The sequence below is a fragment of the Aristolochia californica genome, unplaced genomic scaffold, assembly GCF_029961685.1.
Source record: "Aristolochia californica isolate CCGP_79_NKW_82.1479 unplaced genomic scaffold, dmAriCali1.0.hap1 SCAF_378, whole genome shotgun sequence".
Classification (NCBI taxonomy): Eukaryota; Viridiplantae; Streptophyta; class Magnoliopsida; order Piperales; family Aristolochiaceae; genus Aristolochia; species Aristolochia californica.
Window position 1 is genome coordinate 1 of NW_027182079.1, and position 24,986 is coordinate 24,986.

The window sequence follows — 24,986 nt, forward strand, 5'->3', positions numbered from 1 at the left end:
AGCTTGCTTCGGAAGCGACTGGCGGAACAAAAAAGCCTCGTCTCTTCATCAAAGAAATGGTTGTGAAGAATTTTAAGTCTTATGCAGGGGAGCAAAGGGTTGGCCCTTTTCATAAGGTAGGGGACGGTTCTAATTCAGCTATTTTTATTTTTTATTTTTACTATCCTTAAAAGTTAGGAACTTAAATTGCTCTTTTCACTACGATATCTACCGTTTAAGAGTGCTGCTACTTGGACATTATCCTTCCTGCCCTTTTCTGTTTAAACATGATTATTTGGTGTCGAGTTTAGATGGTAACTGTTTCTGCCATGAAGTCCTTCCCAACTCCTCTTTTTTTTTTTTTTTTGTTCTTAACTTATATTGTACTCGTAAATTCTGCAAAAAAAAAAAAAAATAGAATTTTGTAATACTCGTCTGCCTTTACACCAGCAAAACAATGAGGACGCTATCCTCTCTCTAGAATTTGTTACCTCCTTACTGTGAAATGGATTTTTAGAAAACTAGTTTAAACTGCTGGTTGTTTGTTGAATTGTACAAATTAGTCGGGAATTTGTCTAACTCCTTCAAATTTCTTGTCACAAGTAGAGTTTTTCTGCAGTTGTTGGTCCAAATGGAAGTGGAAAAAGTAATGTCATAGATGCTATGCTCTTCGTTTTTGGAAAGCGAGCTAAACAGGTAAGCTTCCTAACTCTGCTAACATACGAGCAACATGAGCCTGATGGGGAGGTAAAAGAGTATGATGAGAAGTACAAGGGTATGCACTTTAATTTTTTTCCAAGGAACTTAAAAAAGATTCTTATGACGCTAATGTGAAGAATTATGAGTTCAGTGGAAAGGTTTGACTACATTGGGAAAGATAGCAAGCCCGTTTCCTTTTAGTAGACTTTTGGATTCAAACGAGTTATTTTGAAATATGCTTTCTTTCTGCTTTGTGAAGATGCGCCTCAACAAAGTTTCAGAGCTGATACATACTTCCACCAATCACCAAAATTTGGACAGTGCAAGCGTTTCAGTTCACTTCCAAGAGATCATTGATCTGGTATCACTATTTTCTTTTGTTTTTTCTTCATGCTCTTAATTATCTCTCTGTTTCTCTTGAGTTCATTCAGATAGATAAAACTCCTTTGAACCAATGCCTCAGTTGATTTACTAGATTCTATGTTTAGTTCTGATGTTGGTGTTCATTGTAGGATGACGGAACATATAAAGTTGTTAGTGGAAGTGACTTTGTTATCACCAGAGTTGCATTTCGGGACAACTCCTCCAAGTACTATATAAATGATCGTGGAAGTAATTTTACAGAGGTTACCAAGAAGCTGAAAGCGAAAGGGGTTGACCTGGACAACAATCGTTTCTTGATTCTTCAAGTATGTTTTTGGGTGATGGAGACTAAAGCAGCAATCTTTTTCTATTATTAATCTTTTGCTAAAAAATGAATTTCAGGGTGAAGTTGAGCAAATTTCATTGATGAAGCCAAAGGCTCAAGGGCCTCATGATGAAGGGTTCCTTGAATATCTAGAGGATATCATTGGTACTAACCAATATGTTGCACAAATTGATGACTTCTACAAACAGTGAGTTTCAGAAAATTTGAAGAGTCTCTTGTAATGGAGTTACATCAAAGATGCTAAAGCTCAAAAAATTCTTTAGAGTATACTCTTATGTTCTTAGCCGCTGAGTTCTTCTGCCAAAGTTTTTGGCAGGTTGCTTTTGGGGACTATCTTCTTCCAAATTTGCACTTTTCGAGCATCCTTCTATATCAAATTTTTCATGTTCTTCTGGAAAATAAAGTGAAAGTGGTTGATTGACTTGCTTCTTTGATATGTAGGCTAGAGTCCCTTAATGAGAAAAGATCTAGCGCTGTACAAATGCTTAAACTAGCGGAAAAAGAGAGAGACAATTTGGAAGTATGTGGTCTGTAATTTTATTTTGGTTCTTTGAAAGTTAATAAGCAGAGGTTAACATCTTCCTGTTATGCAGAATGTAAAGAATGAGGCAGAGGCCTACATGCTGAAGGAGCTATCGCTCTTAAAATGGCAAGAACAATCAACGAAATTGGCTTCTGATGATGCTGCTTCCCATCTATCTGAACTGCAAGATACTTTGTCCAGCTTGGAAGTAAATCTTAAGGATGAAAGGTGAATTAAGAAAAAGAAGCTGTCCTGGGTGCACTCTTTTCAGTTTAGAAAAGCCTAAATTTCTTTGCACATTTCAGGGAGAAGATTTGTCAAACTTCAAGTAAATTGAAGGATCTTGAAGTAGTATATAACAAGTATTTGAAAAGACAACAGGTGCGTGTTTAGCTTTACTCTATATTTAGGATATCTCTTCACATTCTAAATTATTGTCTCTAATATCCTAGTTGGACAACTTGTTGAAAAGATGAAAGTATTAGTAGGACAAGTGGGGGAGTGCTCCTTGTATGTTGATCTTGCTCAATGATTAAAAGTGGACGTTGTTTTCCTAGTGGTTGAACAATGAGATACACTTCTGAAAGTCTTATTCTGCTTGTCTTTGACTGGTGTACTTACATATTTTTTCTGGTAACCTAGTGCTAGTATGTATATTTATATGATTTATCTCTTCTTGTGGTTATTTATTTATTTGTTTGCAGTTCGAAGCTGTGCACCCATGAAGACCTTGATATTGCGAGTTTAACCCCAAGATCTTATATTAAGAAGGATGTGACCTTTGAGGGAATGATCATTGTATGATTTTGTGGATTTTTAGTTAAATGATTTTCTTTTTGTTAAAATTGAGTTTAGTTTCCAAAATGACTAGCCATTTAGCAAGCTTACTGTTCAACCTTATTAACCAATGATTTTTCTTTATATTTACATGTGGAATTATTCCCATCAACACTCCCCTGATATCAAGGCGTACACATATGGATAGTGACTTGAGACATGAACAACAAAGATGGAATGCAAATTCAATGGGGCACAAAGTGGGCATAGGTCCAGGCAGATACTCTGCTTTAATGCCATGTTAAGATTAAACCCGGTTCTAGCCTGAAATAACTAGCTACTTAAGAAGATTGCTCTACCCTATAAATCACAATGATTTTTCTCAATATTTATCTATGTCGGATTATTCCTACTAACACCTTCATCTGCTGGTTTTATGGTTTATTCTTGCTGTTTAGGTTTTGAATTTATCAGTTTCTTTTTGTGTTATGTTATACTTTTGACTGTCTTTTTTATCTTAAGAAGTGATAGTGTTGAGATGTTGTTGAGTCTGACTGGCCTTCTCTGGGTGCAATACACAGGAACTTGATGGTAATCTTCGAACTTGCAAGGAGGAATTTAAAGATTTTGAAAGGCAGGATGTAAAATATCGGGAGGATTTGAAGTACCTGAAGCAAAAGATCAAGAAGTTAGAGGACAAGCTTGAAAAAGTACGTATACAAATTTTCTTTTCATGGTGAAACAGTCCACACCTATTTATACTGTTTTGTTTTGCAGGATTCAGCTAAGATCGAAGAAACTAAAAAGCAGAACGAGAAATCAGCTGAACTCATACCTACGCTAGAAAATGATATACCCAAATTGCAGCAACTTCTAATGGATGAAGAAAAAGTCCTTGAGGAAGTAATGGAGTTTGCAAAAGGTTCGTTCCTGTATCTTAATTGATAGTATAGTCAAACTTGATCAATCATATAAAGTAGAAATTTGGACCATACTATTGCTGTTGCTTATGTGAAACCAATATTACTCTGTTAGTCCTTTTTGATCCTTTTGGTTTGACTACAAACTAAATTAGCATGTTCTTTGGTGTCTAATAACATGTAATTTGAAATGGAGTTCTTAACAGTAATATTTCTTTATGCCGTCACTGTCTGCATTAAACATGCTGGTTCAAGATATACGTAAAAGCTTAGTTTCTATGCTTATGCTTTAGTTATGCAAAAAAAGAAAAAAATCTTACCTAAGTCTGCATTTGAATTTTGACCTGCGTGCATTTGTAATTCAGGTGAAACAGAGAGATACCGTTCTGAGTTAATAGCGGTTCGTGTGGAGCTAGAGCCTTGGGAAAAACAACTAATTGAGCATCAAGGGAAACATGATGTTGCATGTACAGAAAAGAAGCTCTTCAAGGAAAAGGTATGGATGTATCTTTATTTTGTTATGCAAAGTATAATGGCCTAATGATTCAGGACCTGTTTATTTATTTCGTCCTTATCTGCAACCATTGCATTCAGTGTGCTGGGATCTGGGTAGTAAATTATCTCAAGATGACAAAAAAATGGCTACGGCATTATCTGTAATCAGGTTAAGATTTATTGATTTCATTGATTTAATATCTTAGGTCTTCATGTTTTAAGACAAGTAAAAGAGAAGAAAGACAGGTCTGTGGAAAATAGAGCTGTTAGGTTCTGAAATTGGTATATAGAAGAAAGGAAAGAAAATTTGAGGGAAAGAGAAGAATAAATGAGAGAGATTGAGAGAGTATGAGAGAGAATGTGAGAGAGAATAGGGAGATAAGGTCGAGATGAATAACTTGACCTCCCTCTTTATTTGTAATATTCATGATGATAGTAAGCTACAAAGCATCACTTGAGGGTAAAAATGGAAATGCAAAAATAGCTGAAAACATAATTTGACTAATCTTGCTGTTGAGCTTAAAACTAAATCATTGTTCTCTTTTGAACAAGATACAAATAATATTGAATTATCAATGTCCAGATCATTTTGTTGATAAATGATTTGGGCAACTGGTGACTAAACTAGCTTAAGGACTCATCTTCTAATATATAGAATCTTGTCAAGGAACTTGTTATACTAATGTCCATCAAACATATGTACTATTATTCAACCATCCTATATCCCAATAAGGTGCATGATTAGGTCCTGGTTCAACAACGTGCAATGTGATTTTTTTGCTGAATCATTTTTTTTCTATTCATGAGAATGCCATCTTGCTGAACTCTTATGTTGTAAACTGAAACCACTGCACAGTTTTTTCTATTCAGTGTGTCAAGTTCAGTGAGTATGTTTCTTTTGATTTGTTTGACATGCCTTATTGAACTGCATTACTTGAACTTTCAGCATCATGCGGGTCAAGTAGCATTTGAGGATGCTCAGTGCCAGATGAATGACATAACAGAGAAAATTAAAGCAAAGGCTGCTGACATGAAGAAGCTTAATGCTGAATTGGATAGAAATCGAAAAGAAGCACTGGAAGCTCATAAAGTGGAACAAGTATACATTTCTGTTTTTGCCTCATTCCTTTTTAAATGTTTTATTTCCATTTGTGACTTTAAATTGAATGCATATTCTTTGGTAGGAATGTATCAACAAGCAAGACTCACTCATACCTCTTGAACAAGCTGCTAGACAAAAACTTACTGAGCTTTTGTCAGCTTCGGAGTCAGAAAAGAGTCAAGGATCTGTTTTGAAAGCCTTATCACAGGCCAAAGAAATGAAGCAGATAGAAGGGATTCATGGAAGATTGGGGGATTTAGGTGCAATTGATGGTGAGTTGTTGTTTCTTATGTTTAATTAATTTTTTATTTGAGAATGTCATGATTGATACATTTGAACTGGCAAAACTTCTTGCCTCTCTACATGATAGGCAAAGATGAACTTTATCCTTGGAAAAAGGGTTTGTATTGAGTCATTCAAGCATGTGCTATTTGAAGAAATACATCCAAACTCAAAATCTTAACCTTTGAGGAGAGAGGCCTAAGTCAAGTCCTTCTAATAGGTCCAACTCTTCCACTCATGTGTGGACCTTCTTTGTGGTTTCAAATAGGTGAATGATCTTGGGTGGGTTAGGAATTAGACACCATAATTCAATACTAACGAGAGCAATAATAATCGTAGAAGAAGAAATAATCAAGCATGAAAAATACAAGATTTATACAGGTTCGTCTCAAGGTGAAACTACGCCTTGTCTTCCATCGGTACAATTATTCACTATGATGATGAAGTATACAAGAGAAATCACACACAACTTCAAGTGTTTTTCTCTAACCTCTCTCAGTTGTAACTGATTATCCCTCTCGATGATAACCCTAACAACGACGCCCCCAAATATAAAAAGAAAGCTAGGGCAACCGTAATACAAGTGTGAAATCCCCAAACTCCCCTTAATGAAACAACAATCAATATATCATGGACCTTTCGAGGGCTCCCCACCCCCCTTCCAACCCCCACTGCGACCTTACAGTGAAGGTCTATCCGTGTGCTGACTCTGTGTAAGGTGTTAATTAGGCTTCACAATTTAACAGGACGGAGGCTCAACAACTAATAGAAGCCCATTAAACCCAATCTATTAACGTAAGAAAAAACGTCACATTAAAAGCTTAAGCTTCAAGTGGATAAACTCGCCCAAGTTTTTATACTAGGGTCAACATTATTGATCTGAAAAGGTTATGTACTGCATGGAAATAAATCTTTCTTGGATTTTGAATAGTTTATGTTCAAATGATATATGTTCTTTTCCCAACAAATTTAAGGCCCTTGTATGCCTCTACTTGACATATAAGGATAAATTTTATGAGTTTATCTTAGTTTCTTTGAGTTTTCCGTGTTCATCAAGAAATTTGATTGACTTTAGAAGGAAAAGGAATGTTATACTCATCAAATTATTCTTTTTTTTAGAAAGAATAAAAAGAATGAGATTGCACATTGATAGAATCCTTAATTTTTTTACAACACTATCATGGGCCATGCAAGGGGGAGCTTAGGGATTCAAAATTAGAAAATGGATGAGAGATGGGGCGCTAAGCATGCAGAAGGAAGAGGACACAACCTAAGGGCAGTTTTGGAATTCTTTCAAGGGACGACAACTTGAGGGTGGATTTTGCATGCTTTCTTGAGTACTCAAAGGCTAGTCAAAGTAGTTATTAAATCTTTAATTTCCTATTCTTGCTGAATTTTCTAGAGATAGGACCTTAGTTAAAAAACAATTTCCGAAAATCATGTAATATTTGATTTCCTTATTTATGTTATTGGAAATCCTAATTGAAGTAAAAGTTTTCTAATTGATATAAAAGAAAAAATATAAAAAAATAGAGGTGGTTGGGTTGGAGCAAATCAGCCAGAGTCAAACATTATTCAAATCCCTTACTCTTTCTCTCACTATCCCTTTCAAGAATTTGCTCCCCTCTCTTCTCCCTCTCCACTTGAGCTCCTTGCTCTTGCCCTTCTCTCAAACTCCCTCTTTCCCACATGAGCTCTCAGCTCTAATTCTTGTCCATCTTCCTTTCTCCTCCACGGATTCTCTCTTCCTCCTTCCTCTATCCCTTCTCTTACTTTCTCTACCCTGCTAACTTAGCTTAACTTAATTTTCTAGCCTCTTTTTACCTCACCTTTCTCTATTCTTTTTTTTTTACATTTGGCTGAAGGAGATAGAACTTCCTCAAGGTGGTTTTATCACGCATGTGCTGTGCGTGGGGGTGGGGGGAGTGGAGATTCCTTGCTCAAGTGGGAAGAAGAATGATTGAAGTCCTGCTAAAAGTTGCTCCATTTTCTACCTTTTACTTTTTATGTTTTACAACTAAAAGGTAATAGTATTAAGTGTACAAATCAATGTTACAAAAACTGACCTAGGCAAGGCGACTGGATATGCTCCAACCCTCTTTAATTGGGTTTTACCATTGATTGAACCAGAAAAATGTCTTAAAATGTTTTTTTTATATTTTAAAAATTTAAAACTGTTAAAAAAGTAAAAAAATATTTTAAAATCTGAAAAAGTTGATATAAGCATTGTAAATGCATAAAAAAAGAGCATGACCTATTGCATAATAAGAGCCACCCAAATGCCAGTTTGAAATCCAAATTGGTAGATAAAAAAATCCTTTGTTCATAAAAATTTGGAAGTCCCAAAACAGTCATTCCCAAATCTGCCATACTATTAACCATTTCATTAACTAAACTGAAGAATGAAGCTCCAAATAATTTTCCACCATCTGCAATTGTTTTATGATCCATCTCTGTCATGTTTGTGATGGTTGGCATTATTGTTATTTCAGTTGTCTTAAATTTACACGAAAGAGTTTATCTTCATAAGAAACCATTCCCTTGTGAAGCAACTTGCAAATCCGGACACAAAGATGTAAGGATATATCAAACCAATACTGTTCTTTCCTTGAAACAACCTCTTGCAGAAAGCCTGCAATTCATTTCCTTTTTGGGCTTTTAAAGTCTATTATCTCTCCAATTGTCGATGAAACTTTTCTATGATCACCAAATGCAAAAGATAAGCATAAAATGAAATATTGATGAAAATAGCCATCTTTAGAGAATAAAAAAGAGGAAATTCACTTACCAATGCATAGGAATTGATCACTGGCCACCAAACATCACCGTTCCATGGAACCATAGGTGAAATCTTTTCTTCCATTGCCTAGGGTTTCAATATCTAGAGGTGAGAATCAAAGTAGAATGAGAAAGAGGACCGTAGGAAAAGAGAAAAGCCCTTGTGGTATCAATCTCTTATTTCGCCCTCTGGTTTGGCTAATCCATCAGATCGAATGGTTTAGTGGTCTAATTGCTTAAGCTGGCTGGGTCAGCTGGGTTTCAGACTCCCCTGTTTCTGTGATAACATAAGACCCTGACAAGTGATTGAGTCCAGTTGAATTGGGTTCAATCAATTGGTCTGGTCTGGGTTATATATCACTGGTACACTTGTTATTTTTTTTATATCATATTTTTGTTCACCTATATTTTAATGCACATTAAATGCAATTGTGTATTATGACCATACACAGACAAATTGCACCATTAGGTTAACCAGTTGAAGTGTTTTCAGCCATCGTACCAGGTCAATCATGGATTAGTTTTTAATACATAGCTTCAATTAAATTTAACTTTAGATTGTAATTTTACCTTGTTTACTGAACTCCAGGTTATCCACATTCTAGAAGAAGCATTCTACTTAATTATTCCTTGAATTCAAACCACTGTGCTATGTCATTCAGTCAGCCTTTTTTTTAAAGGCCCGGCCTTTTCATTTTCAGAACTGATTGAGCAGTTGGTTCTGGTTGAGGCTGGTTCAACTGGTCGGTCTGGTCCAGTTTGAACAACACTGTTCTTGATCAAAGCTTTATAATAAGCTTGAATCTTTATCTAAATAGTTATCTCTTTCAACAGCAGCACTTCTGCTCACTCAAATGTACATTACATGGAAACATCAGAAGATGATTGAATTAGAGTGATCTGAGAAGGAAAAGTGGTGATTCATTCAAATATTCATTAAATGCATTTGGTTATGTACATGCACAAGAATATGCTCTTTTTTGCATTAAGGTTTATTGCAATTCCTTATTATAATCTTATCTGTTCATTATAGAGGTTTTATAGGTTTTGATCTGATAGGGAGACTATATTAGGAAGGGCTTTATTTTGTTCTTTGCTTAGATGCAGTTTGCTCTTTCTGCAGCAAAGTATGATGTTGCTATATCCATGGCTTGTCCTGGTCTTGATTATATTGTGGTTGAAACTACTACTGCTGCCCAAGCATGTGTTGAGCTACTTCGAAGAAAGGACTTAGGTGTTGCAACTTTCTTGATACTGGTAAATACTGCTTGAAATTTTTCTAGGTTTAACATATAATTTCCTGTAGAATGCACGATTTTCCTAAATGTAGTGTTCTGCTTTTAATTCTTGGTTCAAACTGTCATGTGGATACTATATTTAATTTGCCACTGAATTTTCATTTTTTTTCTTATAATTAGCTGTAATTGTAAATTATTTTATGACTATGCTTTCAATTATAGCTGTTAGTAGATAAGTCTATGTATTTAACATTAATGCTGTTCCTTCTTCTTCTTTTGCCTTCAGCAAATTATCTGAATTCATTCGATTCATTTTTGTGAGTAAACTTTAGACTTGTTCTTGTGAAGCTTGTGTATCATTTTTGTGTGATTGTTCTGGCTAAATTTCTATCAAATTTATTAGCTATAATTTTTTTCAATTGCCAAAAATGGAACTTTTTGACAATAAAATGTTTATGTAAGGCTTTATTACCAGGTGCAATCAATTTTGGGCTTAGCAATGAACTCTTTGTTTTGCAGGAGAAGCAAGTACATCATCTGCAAAGGTTGAAGGAGAAAGTTAAAACCCCTGAAGGAGCACCCCGACTTTTTGATCTTATTACTGTTGCTGATGGAAGGATGAAGTTGGCCTTTTTTGCTTTGTTGCAGAACACAATTGTTGCTAAGGACCTTGACCAAGTATGTGTTCATTTATTCTCCATATTTTCTTCATCTTTCAAGTTCTTTGGAAGGAAACAGGTTCCTTTTAGAAATTTTAATTTTTGTAGGCCATAGACATCACATGCTTACCGCCCATGGAAGATGTCTAGATATCTTCACCTGTACTTGGGAACATGAATCCTTGCAGTGTAACCTGCGATAGACTTAAATGACTAGCAAAAGGTTGAAGACCTTTTCCTTAACTAATAACCAAGGGACTTTTCTTGGCATTAACTGTTTGGGATTATTCCCTCTGATGCTCTCCTTCATGTCTGGACCTAAACAAAGGGATAATAAGCTTGAGATATGGACAATACAAACAAGGTGAGGACCAATATAAGAGACTCTTTGCTGTGATACCATGTTAAAGCTAGGTTCAGGTCCATCCCAAAAAGATTAACCAAAGTTACGAAGATTTATCCCAACTAACGACCACATAATTTTTCGGGAAGTTACCCTATGTTTGACTACTCCCATTAACACAAACTATGATCAGATTTGTCATATTCACATCTTTTCCTCAAGTCAAGGCAAGCCCATGGGCTTAATTGTTAGGTCCAGTGTGGCATTGTTGCTTTAAATAATGTAGACATGTTACTGGCTAAGAATAACTAAAATATGTTAGTATGCTACTCTGTTTTGCTAATACTACACAGATTGATACTTCACTTCATCTATGGTCATAAGTGCATTCAAGTACAATGAAGCTTCTATTTTCAATTTCAAACATTTATTTTTTGAGGAGGCGAAAATTTCTTCTTGACATTATGTACCTTTTGTATTTCTAATCTTGTTGGTTTTGTAATGTAGGCCTCCAGGATTGCATATGGTGGACACAAGGATTTCAGGCGTGTAGTAACATTGGATGGTGCACTCTTTGAAAAATCCGGGACGATGAGTGGTGGTGGGGGCAAACCACGTGGTGGAAGAATGGGCACATCTATCCGAGTTAGTGTCTCAGGTGAGGCTGTTGCCAGTGCTGAGGAAGAGCTTGGTCAACTAGTTGAACAACTTGAGGCATTACGCCAGAGAATTGGTGATGCTGTAAAGTGTTATACTGCAGCAGAAAGGGCTGTGTCCCATCTTGAAATGGAGTTGGCCAAAAGTCAGAAGGAGGTATCCCGGATGTGAACAGGGTTCTCTTTTTCGTATGTTATAAAGTATTTTTGAGGTCTATATTCCAATCCCATTGTGTTTCTTTTTGTCAGATTGACAGCTTAAATGCACAGTACACTTACATAGAGAAGCAGCTTGATAATCTAAAGGCAGCATCCCAGCCTAAGAAGGAGGAGCTAAACAGGCTAGAGGAGCTGGACAAAATTATATCATCTGAACAAAAGGATCTTAAGAGCCTCACTAAAGGCTCCAAGGAACTTCAAGAAAAGGTAGCTGCTACTGAATTTGTAAACATTTCTCATTTGGAACCTTGATGGTTTTGTTCTGATGAATATGTAACAGGGCTGGATTCATTGGATCTGGTTTAACCATTCACCGGGATTTATATCCTTGTTAGATTCTTCAATGCTTTCACAATAGAGAAGATTAATCAAATTTCTATTATCCAATTATGCGAAGAGATTTTCATTTTCTGATCAGTAAATTAAAGCTTAGATCTGTGGATTTGGTATCTGTCTCTTATATTGATTTTTGAAGAAAGAAGCCTTCTACAAACAGTATACTAATTAAAAAGACCAAACATTGTTTCATACATGGTGGCCCATAAAATCTAAAAAGGGAAAGCTGTGTGCCACAGGCCTCTTTTGAAATAATGAGCAGGATGGGTTTTACTCAGAATTCAGATTGGCTGCTTGATTATTTTTCTTCTATTTTATTCTCTGATATACACAGTCCATTACAGTAGTGGACATCCTGGAATTCTGAGACGTCTGTGGTTCCCTAATATCCAAAATGTCTTGCTCGAGGCACCTGCCGTAACATTACTGCATATAAGATTCTATGTTCAAAATGGTCTATTGGTTAGTTTTTGGAGGGATCCTTGGTACTAAAGTCTCTTGACTCTGGATATCCAAGACTTCTAAATTTGGCAAGGGATAAGAATGTCATGGTTGTTGACTCTATTTTTGAAGCTCAGCAGCAAGGGAATAGTGCTTAAACTTCTGCAAACCTCTTTTAGATGCTGAAATTTCAGAATTTGGGCAGATACTTCAGCTCCTTAATTTTGTTTTAGTAAAAGTTTTGGTCTAAGCATTCCCATTGGGAACTTGGAGAATTCAGGCTTGTTTACAATTCCTTCTTTCTATAATCACTTGGTTATCTTCTCTCAGATTAGCAATCATTCTCTGATTTCTTGTGTTTGAAAGTTAAAGAGGCTTCCCCTAGGTAATTCACTTTACTTGTACAGCAGCATATGGGCCGTCAAGTAATGATTAACAGCTTATGCAATGTATGTGGTAGAGGAATGTGCCAATCATACTATTCTTTCGGTTTGTAGGTTTGGAGTTTCATCTTAAAGAAGTTTGTAGTTTCTACCTGTTTTCCAAAATCTGTTGTGGATTTTGTGTCTCAAGGGCCCTTCTCAAGAGAAGGAAAGAAATTTTGGCACTATATTAATTGCTGCAGTTCTTTGGAATTTATGGAAGGAAAGGAACTCAGAAGCATTCTATGGGAGACATTATTAAGAGACCAATTCGTTTGATTCTCTACTGGGCCCATGCTTTTGGGGTGTTCTTCTTATTTTTTTCCTTTACTCTTTTCTTACTTTAGTTATTAGAAAAAACTGGACTATTTATGTAAGATTTCAAGATTAGTCTCCTCTTATGGCCAATTGCTTTCCCCCTCAAGTGTATTATCTTAAGATTTTTCTTTAATAAGAGTTCATCAAATAACCTGATCCAGCTGTTATAGGTGGGGTGATCGAGGATCACAATGGTGATTTGCTTTGTCGAGCTTTATTGTTAGGTGTGATGTGGATCAAACTGTGATCCAAGCCCTTTTTAAAAAGGAATTCAGATTTATATTCAGCATTTTTCTGCCCCCTCATGATTGAAGGAGATTCTCATGTAGTCATCTCTTAACTTTCTGGTTCGTCTACTTTTGATTGGCATCTTCGACATTATCACGATGTGATTGTCTATTTGAGTTCAGATGTCTCGGTTTCTTGGTTCATATCTTTAGATTAGCTCATCATGTTATGGATGAATGAGCTAAATCAGGTATTTGTAGACCTTGTATTTTAGTTGAGGATTCTATTCCCCTTGGAGCTTGAGGTATTTCCTCTCTCATTCCTCTTGTTGTATGTTTCTCTATTAACTAATCACAACTTTTTTAAAAAATGTTTTAGAAGCTGGGTCTAAGGCCATCCCAAAACGACTAGCAAAGTTAGGAACCCTCTTTCTAGCTAATAAACCCAAGAATGTTGCTTTTCAGGACTCCATAGATTACCTCATGGAGAAAGAAGAAGAACACACATTGGGGAGAAAAGGGGAGAACGAATGAGGTTATGGACTTGTGTTTAAACCCTTCCCCTTAAGTTCTATTTATAACTGATAACAGTACAATATTACAATTATGCCCTTCACCCTAGTAAGAGTGAAGAAGAGACAAGAAACATAAACTAATTACATCAATGACACCCTAATTATATCATATCTTCCAACAAAGAACAAGAAGAAGAACAAGAAGAATTCTACTAGACTTGAAACATAAACCCTAAACCCTAAAGTCTAACAATAAGGATTGTAATTGACATAAAACTACCCAGATTCCCAAGGTAAATCCAGATTTTCTCACTTTACTCAAAAAGAATAATTCATTAAAGAATAAGAACAAGAACAAGAACAAGAACAAGAACAAAAAGAAGAAGAAGAAGAAGAAGAAGAAGAAGAAGAAGAAGAAGAAGAAGAATTAATTCTTTTATTCTCTTCTGGAGAATAACTCTTGAACCATCTGCAAAATTCCTTTCCTTTTTTCCCTGGTTATAGTGGATGAACTCAATAAGGTAATTTCTGATTCCTGTTTGTTCTTTCAGGCGGCAGAGCTTCAAACCAAAATAGAGAATGCAGGAGGCGACAGGCTGAAGAATCAAAAATCCAAAGTTGATAAGATTCAATCTGTAAGCACTTTCTGTTCACTGCTCAAGAGTTAGAACTTAACTGATTTTAATACATCTCTGTCTCTTTCTCACACACACACTCTCTTTCTGTTGACAGGAGATTGACAGGAACAACTCTGAAATCAATCGTCATAAAGTACAGATAGTCACAGGTGAAAAAATGGTGAAGAAGTTAATGAAGGGGATTGAAGAATCAAAAAAGGAAAGGGATAGATTAGTTGAGGAGAAGGAGAAGATGTTAGCAGCTTTTAAACAAATTGAAGAGAAAGCATTTATAGTTCAAGAAAATTACAAAAAAACACAAGAGGTAACATTTCATGAGGGTGATCACTCAGTCATGACTACCTGTCTTACCAAGTTCTCTCAAGTTACTTATTTTTTTTCCTTTATGTATCAGCTTCTTGATAAACATAGGGATGTGCTAGATGAAGCCAAGACAGAGTACAATAAGCTCAAGAAAATTGTGGATGAGTCACGAGCTGCTGAAGTAATAAAATTTCACTCAGTTTTCAGTAACTGCTTCTTGTTGAGTTTTGAAGACTTTCCTCTTAAGACAATAAAAATGGATGAGTGTGGCAGGTTGATGTTGAATACAAATTGAAAGATGCAAAGAAGTTTTGTGAAGAAAAGGAAGTGAAGATAAAGGGATACAATAAAAGGCTCAATGAGTTAAAGAAGGGGATTGAAAACCACATTGAACAGTATGCTCTACAATTGTATTATTTCAGGTTCAATGAGCTGATTTTTTAAATGGAAAATAACTCCTCTGTTTTCTTCAGAATCCATAAAGATGGGATTGATACTGAAAAGCTGCAAGCAATTCTCATGGATGAGACATTAAGGGAAGCCTGTGATCTGAAGAGAGCACTTGAAATGGTGGCATTGCTTGAAAGTCAACTAAAAGACTTGAACCCTAACTTGGATTCAATATCAGAGTAAACATATCTAAGTATTTTCATTATCTGTGATTTGATGCATTTTATTTCTAACTTTGATTCTTCTCTCTATCTTTATTTTATTAAAATTTAGATATCGGACAAAAGCTTCCTTGTATAATTCCCGTGTAGAAGAATTAAATGCTGTGACTGAAGAGCGTGATAACATAAAGAGACAATATGATGAACTGAGAAAGAAAAGGTACATGGCTCCTTGTCAAAAGCTAACTGACCAAGCTTCTGATAAACTCAGAGATATGTCAAACTTGGTGCTGACTCTTTGTTACAATATGATTTTTTCTTAGTTTTACTTTCAGTCAGATCCACTTTCATGTGCCAGCTGTGTGAGATGGTTGCACAATGTATCAAATGTCTACCTACTGGTCTAAAAGAATTAAACTGGTTCTTATGCAATGTAATTGGATGTCTGTCAGGTTGGACGAATTCATGGCAGGGTTTAACACAATCTCTCTCAAGTTGAAGGAAATGTATCAGGTTTGAACCTACTTGTTGGTATAAATTTCCTCTGCTGCTTAACCCTGTAAATTGCTTCCATTTTCATGTTATCGTTTTTTTGGGGTTGGGAATTCTTGAAAGTCATTTTCAGTGAGATAGTCATTCCAGGCATGTGATTCTCAGTTATGCATATGAAAGAACTTGAGAGCCTAAAGTAAAACATAACAACTGCAAGTTATTTACCTAATGATGCCCTTGGAGCCATGTGCATCTTGCTTACTTCAAGTTCATGAATTTGTTCCGGTCCATGACCTTGTGAAGTGTTCTGAACAAAAGTTCCTGATCAATAAAATATTCAGGTATAGAGTTCAGCCCCCTTTTGTGTTGGTAAACATGTTGGAAACTTTATCCTTAAAGACTTGTGCAATTTTTTCCTGACGGGAAGATAAGGGGTCTGTATAAAGCCATTGAATATGAGAAATATCAGTCTCATTTGGCTCTAAACTAATGACTTCTACTGCAGTGGATTTACAGCAGGGAAGCATAACTATATTGTGGTATATGTCTAATGAAAAGTGAAAGCTTATGAATCTGTTGCTGAATTATAGTTATTTGTGATACAGATGATCACACTTGGAGGAGATGCAGAACTAGAGTTGGTAGACTCCTTGGATCCTTTCTCTGAGGGTGTGGTTTTCAGTGTCCGACCCCCAAAGAAGAGTTGGAAGAATATTGCAAACTTATCTGGTGGTGAGAAGGTGAGTCCAATAATACTTTGTAAAAGATGAAGTCTTATGCATTTAGCTGTTTCCAATTTTCTGGTTATACTCATTTTGTTCTGAGATCAGTATCATGAAAACTAGACTGGATGTGACTATTCGGTTCAATGGGAACCAGTCTTATCTGGCATGGTTGTGCATATCAAAACAATGACCTGCTCAGATTTGGCCAGATTCAAGTTAGGGGGTCTGACTTGATCCAAGACAAACTAATCCCAAAATTTAATGCGGTCTGTGCTTGATTGTGAGGTCCATATTAGACATTTATTATTACGTAGTAGTTTGTTTATTTTAAAATGCTAGCAGGAATTTTAGTGCTTGAATAGACCAAGAGAAAAAGGTTTCTTGCAATAAGCTTATTCCTTCACTAATTCATATCCTTTGAGACAAGTAAAGGTGGTATTGGGTCAGGTTAAGCGGGGAAGCTGACCCAAAAACCTAGGTTGAGGTTTTCTTTCTCACACTGCAGGGCTACCAAACTTGACATGAACCTGGCTTGATTATGACCCTAACTTGACCTAATTAACTTATATATCTTTTTCTAAAATTACAATTTTATGTATTTAAAAATAAAAAGAGATTTTTGAGGAATTTTCTTAATTCTTTTTTATACAATACAATAACTTTTATTATTGTTATGTAGGACATTAATTTTTATATAGGTTATTTTTAGAATTTTTATAATATTAAATGAATGGTAGATTGAGCCAATGGCTGAAGCGGAGATGGGTTGGAGATAAAGTGACAGGTTTGCGGGGATGGATGTCAGGTAGGGGTCAAGGTTGAGGGAATGGGGGCTGTTCAGCTTTTTTACGTGGTAGGGTTTTGAGGGTCAGGTTCAGGTTTTAAAAACCCAAACCCAACATGACTTGTGCCCACCCCTATATACAAGAGTTCAAAACATCATGAAACTATTCAAAGGATATTTTCAAGATAATTCAAGCTATTAATATTCTTACATCTATTTCTAATTTGATGATTCAAAGTTTTGTAAGAGACATTTGAAATTTTTATGTAATGGGCTCACATCAACGACTATAATAAAATGTAAGTTGGTAACCAAAAAAGTGGTCTTGAAAGCAAATTCAAGCCAGTAAATTGTTTTTGTTACAACCATAAATATATGCTAAAGTGCTGAGATCAAAGGAGTAAATTAATGAAATCAAAGGATTTAGTTCTTAAATTGAGGCATCTGTGGTATTTTAAATAGTGTATGCGTGGGTTAAATTAAATTTTCAATTTTCATGATTTAAATCTGCTTTTGACCAAATAACAGATAAGCTTTCTGTTTCTAGTGTCCTGTGGCTGGTGCGATCAGATTTTGGCAAATCAGATACTATATCTAAGACTTAGTTGGTGAACTGCAGATAAGAACCTTAATTGTGAGAGGTTCCTATCTTTTCTAAAAGTGAAAGGAAGAGTTAAAAAATGAGAGGTTAAGAGGGTTGGAATAATAGAAAAGGGAAGAAGAGGGTAGTAAAGTAGAGGGAGAGAGGAAGATATAGAGAGATCTTGAAGGAAAAGATAGAAGAAGAGAGGAGAAATAAGGGGGAGGTGCTAGGCATGAATTTGAGAGGGGAACGAGAGATTTGGAAAAGGTTTGACTGATTTTTCCTTCAGCCAACAACCCTATTTATACTTTTTCCTATGGAAACTCCTTAATCAATTAGGATTCCCTAATTTAAGGAGAGATCCTAGGAGATTGAAATATTATATCAATCTAAGAGAGATTCTAGGAATTTAAAAGATTACATCAGTCAAAGGAAAAATTCTTTGTATTTCAACAAGATTCCATCTTCTTTGAGAGAGGCAAGTTTGACTCTGGCTTTGTCCAGCCCCTTGACGGGTAAATTTACCTTTTCATCCTTAAGCTCCTATTTTCTAGGAAGTGGCACCACTTTCTAATTTTTGGGTGGTGCTAATTTCTATTTTATTTCTTCTTATTCGTTGGAGGTAATTTTGGGTCTCTATCATTCCACCCCTCTTGAATATCAACTTTGTCCTCAAGGTTGAAAGTCGAGGAATCATAGAAGGAATTCATCTTCTCGTGTCCATAGTGTACCCTTGATTTTTTGGAAAACAAAATCAATTTATCACTTTTACCCTTGAAGTGGCACCCCTTAGATTTTGTAAGAATAAATACCCCCCAAATTACAATTTGTACCTATTCCCTAGATTGGTATATGTGTGTTTTTACATAAATTTGGGTTTTATCATTCTACCCTTCTTGGAAGATCAACTTTGCCCTCAAGGTTGATGTACTATGAAAGCATTGTAAGAACTTATCTTCAATCTCTCACGTTGCAAATTTCTTGTTAAGCTCATTTTGTTTATGCTCTTGTGGTATGCTGAATTGGTGCTTGTTGAGCTTGGAGTCAAATCTTGGTGCAACCAAACTTCTTTTAGAGTGACAACATTTTGGTCTTGGACAATAGTGGGTGGTTGTGTTGAATGTGATAATGGGTGATAAATAAGTGGTGCATGAGGGTGAGGGTTTGGCTGTTGATATGAGTGAGGTTTGATTGGTTGGGGTAGTTTAGGGTTGAGTTTGGAAATAAGAAGGTAACGTGTGGTGTGGTTCTTGGAAGGAATAAGGTGGGGATCATCATTGGGGTGGGTATCCAAAAGAGTAGCTTGGTGGTGCATAGTTTGGTGGTTTGTTTCATGGTTGTAGTGGTGGAGGTGGAGAGGATTTGTTTGGGGAGGAGAGAGCGATTGAGATGGATGGAGAATATGAGGGAGTTGGATGAGTTGTATGTAGATAGAATATTGGTGATTTATATGAGTTACAGTGAGGAGGGAAATAGTAAGGGTTATATATATATATATATATTTTTTTTTTTTGACATGTAGTGTGGATGATTGGATTTGTGAGTTGGTTTAGAGGTGGGTTGAATTGGGAGTGAAAGTGGAAGTAAGTATTTTGATGTTGCGGATAGGTTTGGGATATTGTGGCATCAAGGTGGGTAGTGGTGGAGTATGTGGGTGGTGTTTGGAATTGATTTGTAGAAATCAAAATTTGGGTGAAGGAAGGGAAAATTAAGAGAAAAGGAGAAAGGAGAAGAAGAATTTTTTGAAGAGCCTGAAAATGCTTTGTTGGGAACTGTGCATGAATTTCCAGATTTCTTAAAAAAGTGTTGAAAAATAGGTGATTTGGAGAGAAAATAGAAGAGAAAATGGATTTTTGGTAGAGAGGCAGCTTTACTGCCTTGGAATTCTAGCCAGAAAGGCCCTTCCTGCTTTATAATCAGGGTTTAAGTAAAATTTTACAATAGGACAAAAATGCCCCTCAATATTCAAAATTACATATCTCCTAAAATAAATGTCTAAATTGAATGAAAATTTAACTAGAGATAAAATAAGACATTCTCTATCTAATAGCCATACTATTAGGGATGCAGTTATGCAAGGGAAGGTGGTACCTCCTTATGTAAACTCTAAACCCTAGCACCTAATAAACCATACTCTTGTAACATATCCAATATATATTTTCTCTGAGAAAGAACAATACCTCGCTTGCTACGGCAAGGAAGTACTTGAGAGAGCCCAAATTCTTTGTTTGAAAATCATCCTCTTCGTTTGCAAGTCCTGGAAAACACAAGAAGTAGGATAAAAGGTTACTGAACAGTTTAAGGATTTAGTTATATGACTCACAGACAAAAGATTAATTGGAAACTTTGGTACAAATAAAAAAAAAAATCTAAGGATATTTGTGGAGTAGTGTGAACTATACCCTCCCCCTGAATTTCCTCATACGATCCAGTGTGGGGAAGCGTCCTTATCTGTGACTATAGAATTGGCCCAGGTAGGTTTACGAAATTTGTCCTATTATTTCTCTAAAATATGATTAGTCGTACCACAATAAACGCATTTTCGATCCCCCCGATCATTTCGGCCACGACCACGGGTTGTGTAAGAGCGACCTCTACCTCTATTATTATCACCATGAAACTGACCGTTGGGCTTACCAGTAGAAGATTGAAGGTTAAGAGTAGCTGCTTTTGAGAGGGCTCTACCTGGCTCATTCTTATTTACAATAGCACCTTCAACTCGAAGAACTCTGTTAAAAGATTGCTCAAGTGTGGTCACATCCTCATTAACCAACAATTGGGCTCTAATAGCATCATACTCATGCCCCAAACCATCCAAAAACTGGGCTACTTGAATATGATTTTCTTTCTTACTGCAACATTCGTAGTAAAAGGATGGAATGTACTAATCTCATGTAGTACTCCCCTCATCTCAGTGAAATAATCTGTCACTGATCTATGTCCACACTTCATATTAAAGAACTTCACATATAACTCATAGATCCTTGATAAATTACTTTCTTCAGACAAAATGGAAGCCAATGTAGTCCACATTTTCTTAGCAGTATTGCAACTTAAAATCTGATCACTAAATTTGTATTCCATCCTAGTGACCAACCAGGTCATTACTAAATTATCTTCTGCCACCCAATCTTCAATAACAGGTACCGGGGGATCATCATTTATATATTTTGCCATTCTTCTAGCCCTCAAATACATCAAAACTGATCTAGACTAGTTTACACATTCAACTGAATTGTAATTATCTGAATAGATTAAGAGAATCTCACATCTGAGCTCTCAGCGGTCCTTTGAACAACAACCCGTGTGTTGGAATCAGCTATTAAATATCACCAAACACTACAATTCAGTACACTAGAGCGTCAATTAACCAAAGGGAAGCACTTTCCCCAAATTTCAATATTTGTGTAGTCATGTGGGCCCCACACCGAATTCAAGTAGGGCAATGCAACACCCAATTCATTCAATTTAGAACCAATAGTGATCAATTCCAGTAATTGAGACCATAAATCAATGAAAGAATGACCTAATTGCAAGAAATCAAGATGATGTAGGCTGGATGATGACGCAAGCATTAGGTTGACGATGTAGGCAGATTTGAGAAATTTCCTCAAATTGGGATCATTAAATACTTCTAAATCCCAACATTCAGTCAAATAGAAACAGTAATCATTAGCCAAAAGGCTAAGATAGGCAGAAAAAGGAAAAAAGATGAAAATTTTACCCTATAGGCCAGAAATATGGAGAAAATCTTCAAGGAAATTGCTAAAAATGGAGAGAAGATCCACAAAATCTAAAGAAACTTGCCCAAGACTTGCGTTCCTGCTCTGATACCATAAAAAATAGGTGATTTGGGGAGAAAATAGAATAGAAAATGGATTTCTAGAAGAGGGGCAGTTTTGTTGCCTTGGAATCTGAGCCAGAAAGACCCTTCTTGCTTCTTTATAATCAGGGTTTAAGTGAAATTTTACAATAGGACAAAAATGCCTCTCAATACTCAAACTTACATATCCCCTAAAATACATGTCTAAATTGAATGAAAATTTAACTAGAGATAAAATAAGACATTTTCCATCTAATAGCCATACTATAAGAGAAAAATGTAATATTGAAAATTTATGAAATGACCAAAATACCCCTGAACTTGTATTTTACCAATTGTTTTGAGTTTTAAATTACAAAAATACCCCTATACACTTAATAAACCTCAATCTCCTTATATCTCCCTAACTACACATCCTATGTACATAAAAATTTAACATGCAGAAAAAGATTATATAAAGAAAATTAACCACCGATGTGGCAAAATGACCAAAATAGCCCTAGATATATTTTCTAACATGATTAAATTGGTGTAGTGAAATTGTAGATGGATAAGGTGAGATTTTCATAGTTGGGTGTAAAAGTAAGGATGCAATGAGTAAGCGGTGTAATGGATGAAATGCAGGAACAAAAATAAGGTTGGAGTGTTGGGTAGTAATTTTGGTTTAGCAGAGAGTTGGCTTGAGGGTGCGTAGGATAATATTTGGTAGAAAAATTCTGGTGGGGATAATAGTGATGGGGGTGGTTGGTTCGGAAACATCTTGTGGTGGTGAACAAGAAAACTTACCAACAACAAATTTGGTTGAGGGGAATGAGGTTTTACTACCCTTGCTTCCTTGTGGGATTCAAACATACTTATTAGATGTTGCATTTGTCCTTCCAAAAGAGTAATATTTTGGCCCAAACTTGTGACTAGCAACAACCTCATGTTGTTGTTATTGTTTCAGGCATCCTTTGCTCACCATGCTTCTTTTTTTGGGTACATGTGATTTTGGAGAAGAGGGAGAGTGTTTACAGAGGTTGGGATGTGATTTAGTAAGTTCTAGGGTGTGGGTTTGGTTGAAAAAATTGAGAGAGAAAATAGAGGGGGGGGGGGGGGGGTAATTATTATTTTTATTTTTTTTGTAGTTGGGTGTAGACCTAATGACACTCTAGGATAAGATGTATCATGTGGAGTAAGACAAATAAGTAATTTTAGGGTTTTTAGGTAATAGGGGAAAGGCAATGGTGGCTAGGTCGAATGGGCATAAGGAAGAAAGAAGAAAGTTTCTACAGGACTGACCTTTGTGGCTTCTGATGATGATATCCCACCAAATATAGCTCTGAATACCAAAATTTGTTTTGATCCAGAAAGTAGACTTAAAGATCTTTGATTTGGAGTATACTTTGAGGGATAAGTACTCACCTTGAATTGTTTCTGGTTGTTTGAATTGACTTATTCAGCAGTAGGATCCTAGTCGACTTTGATAGATATATATCTCTTTTTATGGAGATCTGATTGACTTGAAGTTTGTCTGATTTTTCCGAAACTAGACTTGCATATGTTTTATTCGAGTATAATATTGCCACATGAAATATGGTTTTTGTGAAGGCAATGCTTTGCTTAAACATCAGATCTGCACACTGGCCGAACTGATTTCTATTAGGTTAATTGTTGAGACGGAATTGGTCCACATGAATGACTACTCTAATACCAATTGATAAAAACCCTAATTGTGAGAGGTTCTTATCTTTTCTAAAAAATGAAAGAAAAAGTTGAAAATGAGAGGTTAAGAGGGTTGGAATAAAAGGGAAGGGAAGAAGAGAGAAGTGGAGGAAGAGAGATAGAGAGAGATCTTGAAGGAAAAGAGAATAATTCTGATCGCTGAAATTTGATGTGGGCCCCATGTTCTATATATGAGATGATAGTGTATAGCTAAATTGGCTGTTCTATTGTATTTATCATTTTGTCTCCTAATTTTCACAGATAATCAAATATTGACTTACGAAATTCTTAAGTAAATTTAAAATATTATTCTTTGGATCAACATTTGCACCATGGTGTGTGACTATAGTATGCCATTTATAAAAGGACATTGTTTTAACCTTTTTTATTACCTTCAGACACTCAGTTCTTTGGCTCTGGTTTTTGCGCTCCATCATTACAAGCCAACCCCACTTTATGTTATGGATGAGATTGATGCTGCTTTGGGTGCGTATACTTGGGTCAGTTGAAATGACCTACTTTCCCTATGAAAATCTCCCTTCTGTTTCTTTTGTGATTCCAAATTTTCTGTGTGATCCCTCAGATTTCAAGAATGTTTCCATTGTGGGTCATTATGTGAAAGACCGGACAAAAGACGCTCAGTTCATTATCATCAGGTATGAAATCAAATATAATCCTCTGTGAAAACAGAAATTTCTCTGCTGCAGTCTTTGAGAGCCTCTAATGCACGGTTTGCCATTTATAAATGCTGAAAGTGCTTTTGTCACTTGCAGCCTGAGAAACAACATGTTCGAATTAGCAGATTGCTTGGTTGGTATCTATAAGACTGATAACTGCACAAAGAGTATCACTATCAATCCGAGGAGTTTTGCTGTTACCACAAAAGCTTGTTGAAATTTTAGTGAACGTGCTTATTTATGTTGTAGTTTATATCTCCTCCAGATGTCTGAAGGAGCTTGTAGCCCATAAGTAACATTATAATGCTCGAATGGAGATATGCAATCCCAAGGCCTATGTATTTGGCCTTATCTTGAGGCCTCTCAACATTAGTCATTTTGCTCATTGTCTGTATTTAAAAATTCTTTAATATCCGAAATCAGATGTCTAAATCTGACTGACAGATAATTATGGCTCAACATTTCTCTTTCGTAACCTTTGGACGTGTTTAATGTTTCGGCATGCAAACCGACTCGGACAGTCGAAGAGACTCACCGGGTTGGATTTGGTTGGAACAGAATAGTCAAGTCTTTGATTTATCTACTCTGAAATCCAATTCAACTTGGCAAATCGAAAAATCATATGATCTTGAGATTTAATATTACGGGGGGTCACGTGGTTTGACTCACTGGCGGCCCTATGAGCCAACCTTTTTATTCCCCTATGGGTTCAATTGTGAATGTTCAATAAAATCAACGGCGTCTTGGACCTATTTGTTGGCATGACAAAATAATGCCCACCATATTTAGATGGTAGAAGTTTTTAACATCTGAGAGCCGTATCTCGTGCCAATTTATTAGGTTAGTAGACCTAGAGCATATTGTACCAAGCGTCCGGGGTCTGACTATCAGAGGTGAAGGGAATGTATGACCACCCCGGCTTGCACTCCAATGGGTGGTGGACTTGTCTTGCATTGATCAGAGAAAAATTTCAGCTTACTGGCGACCAATTTTAAAGAGTCCAAGACA

The 24,986-nt window shown here is 36.0% G+C and overlaps 1 protein-coding gene across 2 annotated transcripts; it reads left to right on the forward strand.

Moving 5' to 3' along the window:
• Positions 1-33: 33 nt before the first annotated feature.
• Positions 34-24,427, forward strand: LOC137961721 (structural maintenance of chromosomes protein 4-like). Of its 2 annotated transcripts, none has more exons than XM_068808422.1 (28): positions 34-116; positions 586-675; positions 938-1,039; positions 1,191-1,367; positions 1,444-1,574; positions 1,829-1,907; positions 1,981-2,138; positions 2,216-2,291; positions 3,269-3,397; positions 3,465-3,609; positions 3,973-4,103; positions 5,049-5,201; positions 5,287-5,476; positions 9,388-9,521; positions 10,022-10,180; positions 11,012-11,317; positions 11,410-11,586; positions 14,190-14,273; positions 14,371-14,580; positions 14,671-14,760; positions 14,853-14,974; positions 15,053-15,208; positions 15,303-15,410; positions 15,643-15,703; positions 16,288-16,422; positions 23,700-23,787; positions 23,885-23,957; positions 24,075-24,427. In XM_068808422.1, the coding sequence occupies exons 1-28, from the start codon at positions 57-59 to the stop codon at positions 24,193-24,195; spliced, it is 3,645 nt and encodes a 1,214-aa protein (XP_068664523.1). In that variant the 5' UTR covers positions 34-56; the 3' UTR covers positions 24,196-24,427. The 2 variants fall into 2 exon arrangements, with proteins under 2 accessions (XP_068664523.1, XP_068664524.1); XM_068808423.1 differs by having other exon boundaries at positions 23,700-23,801; positions 24,075-24,162.
• The last annotated feature ends 559 nt before the right edge of the window (positions 24,428-24,986 follow it).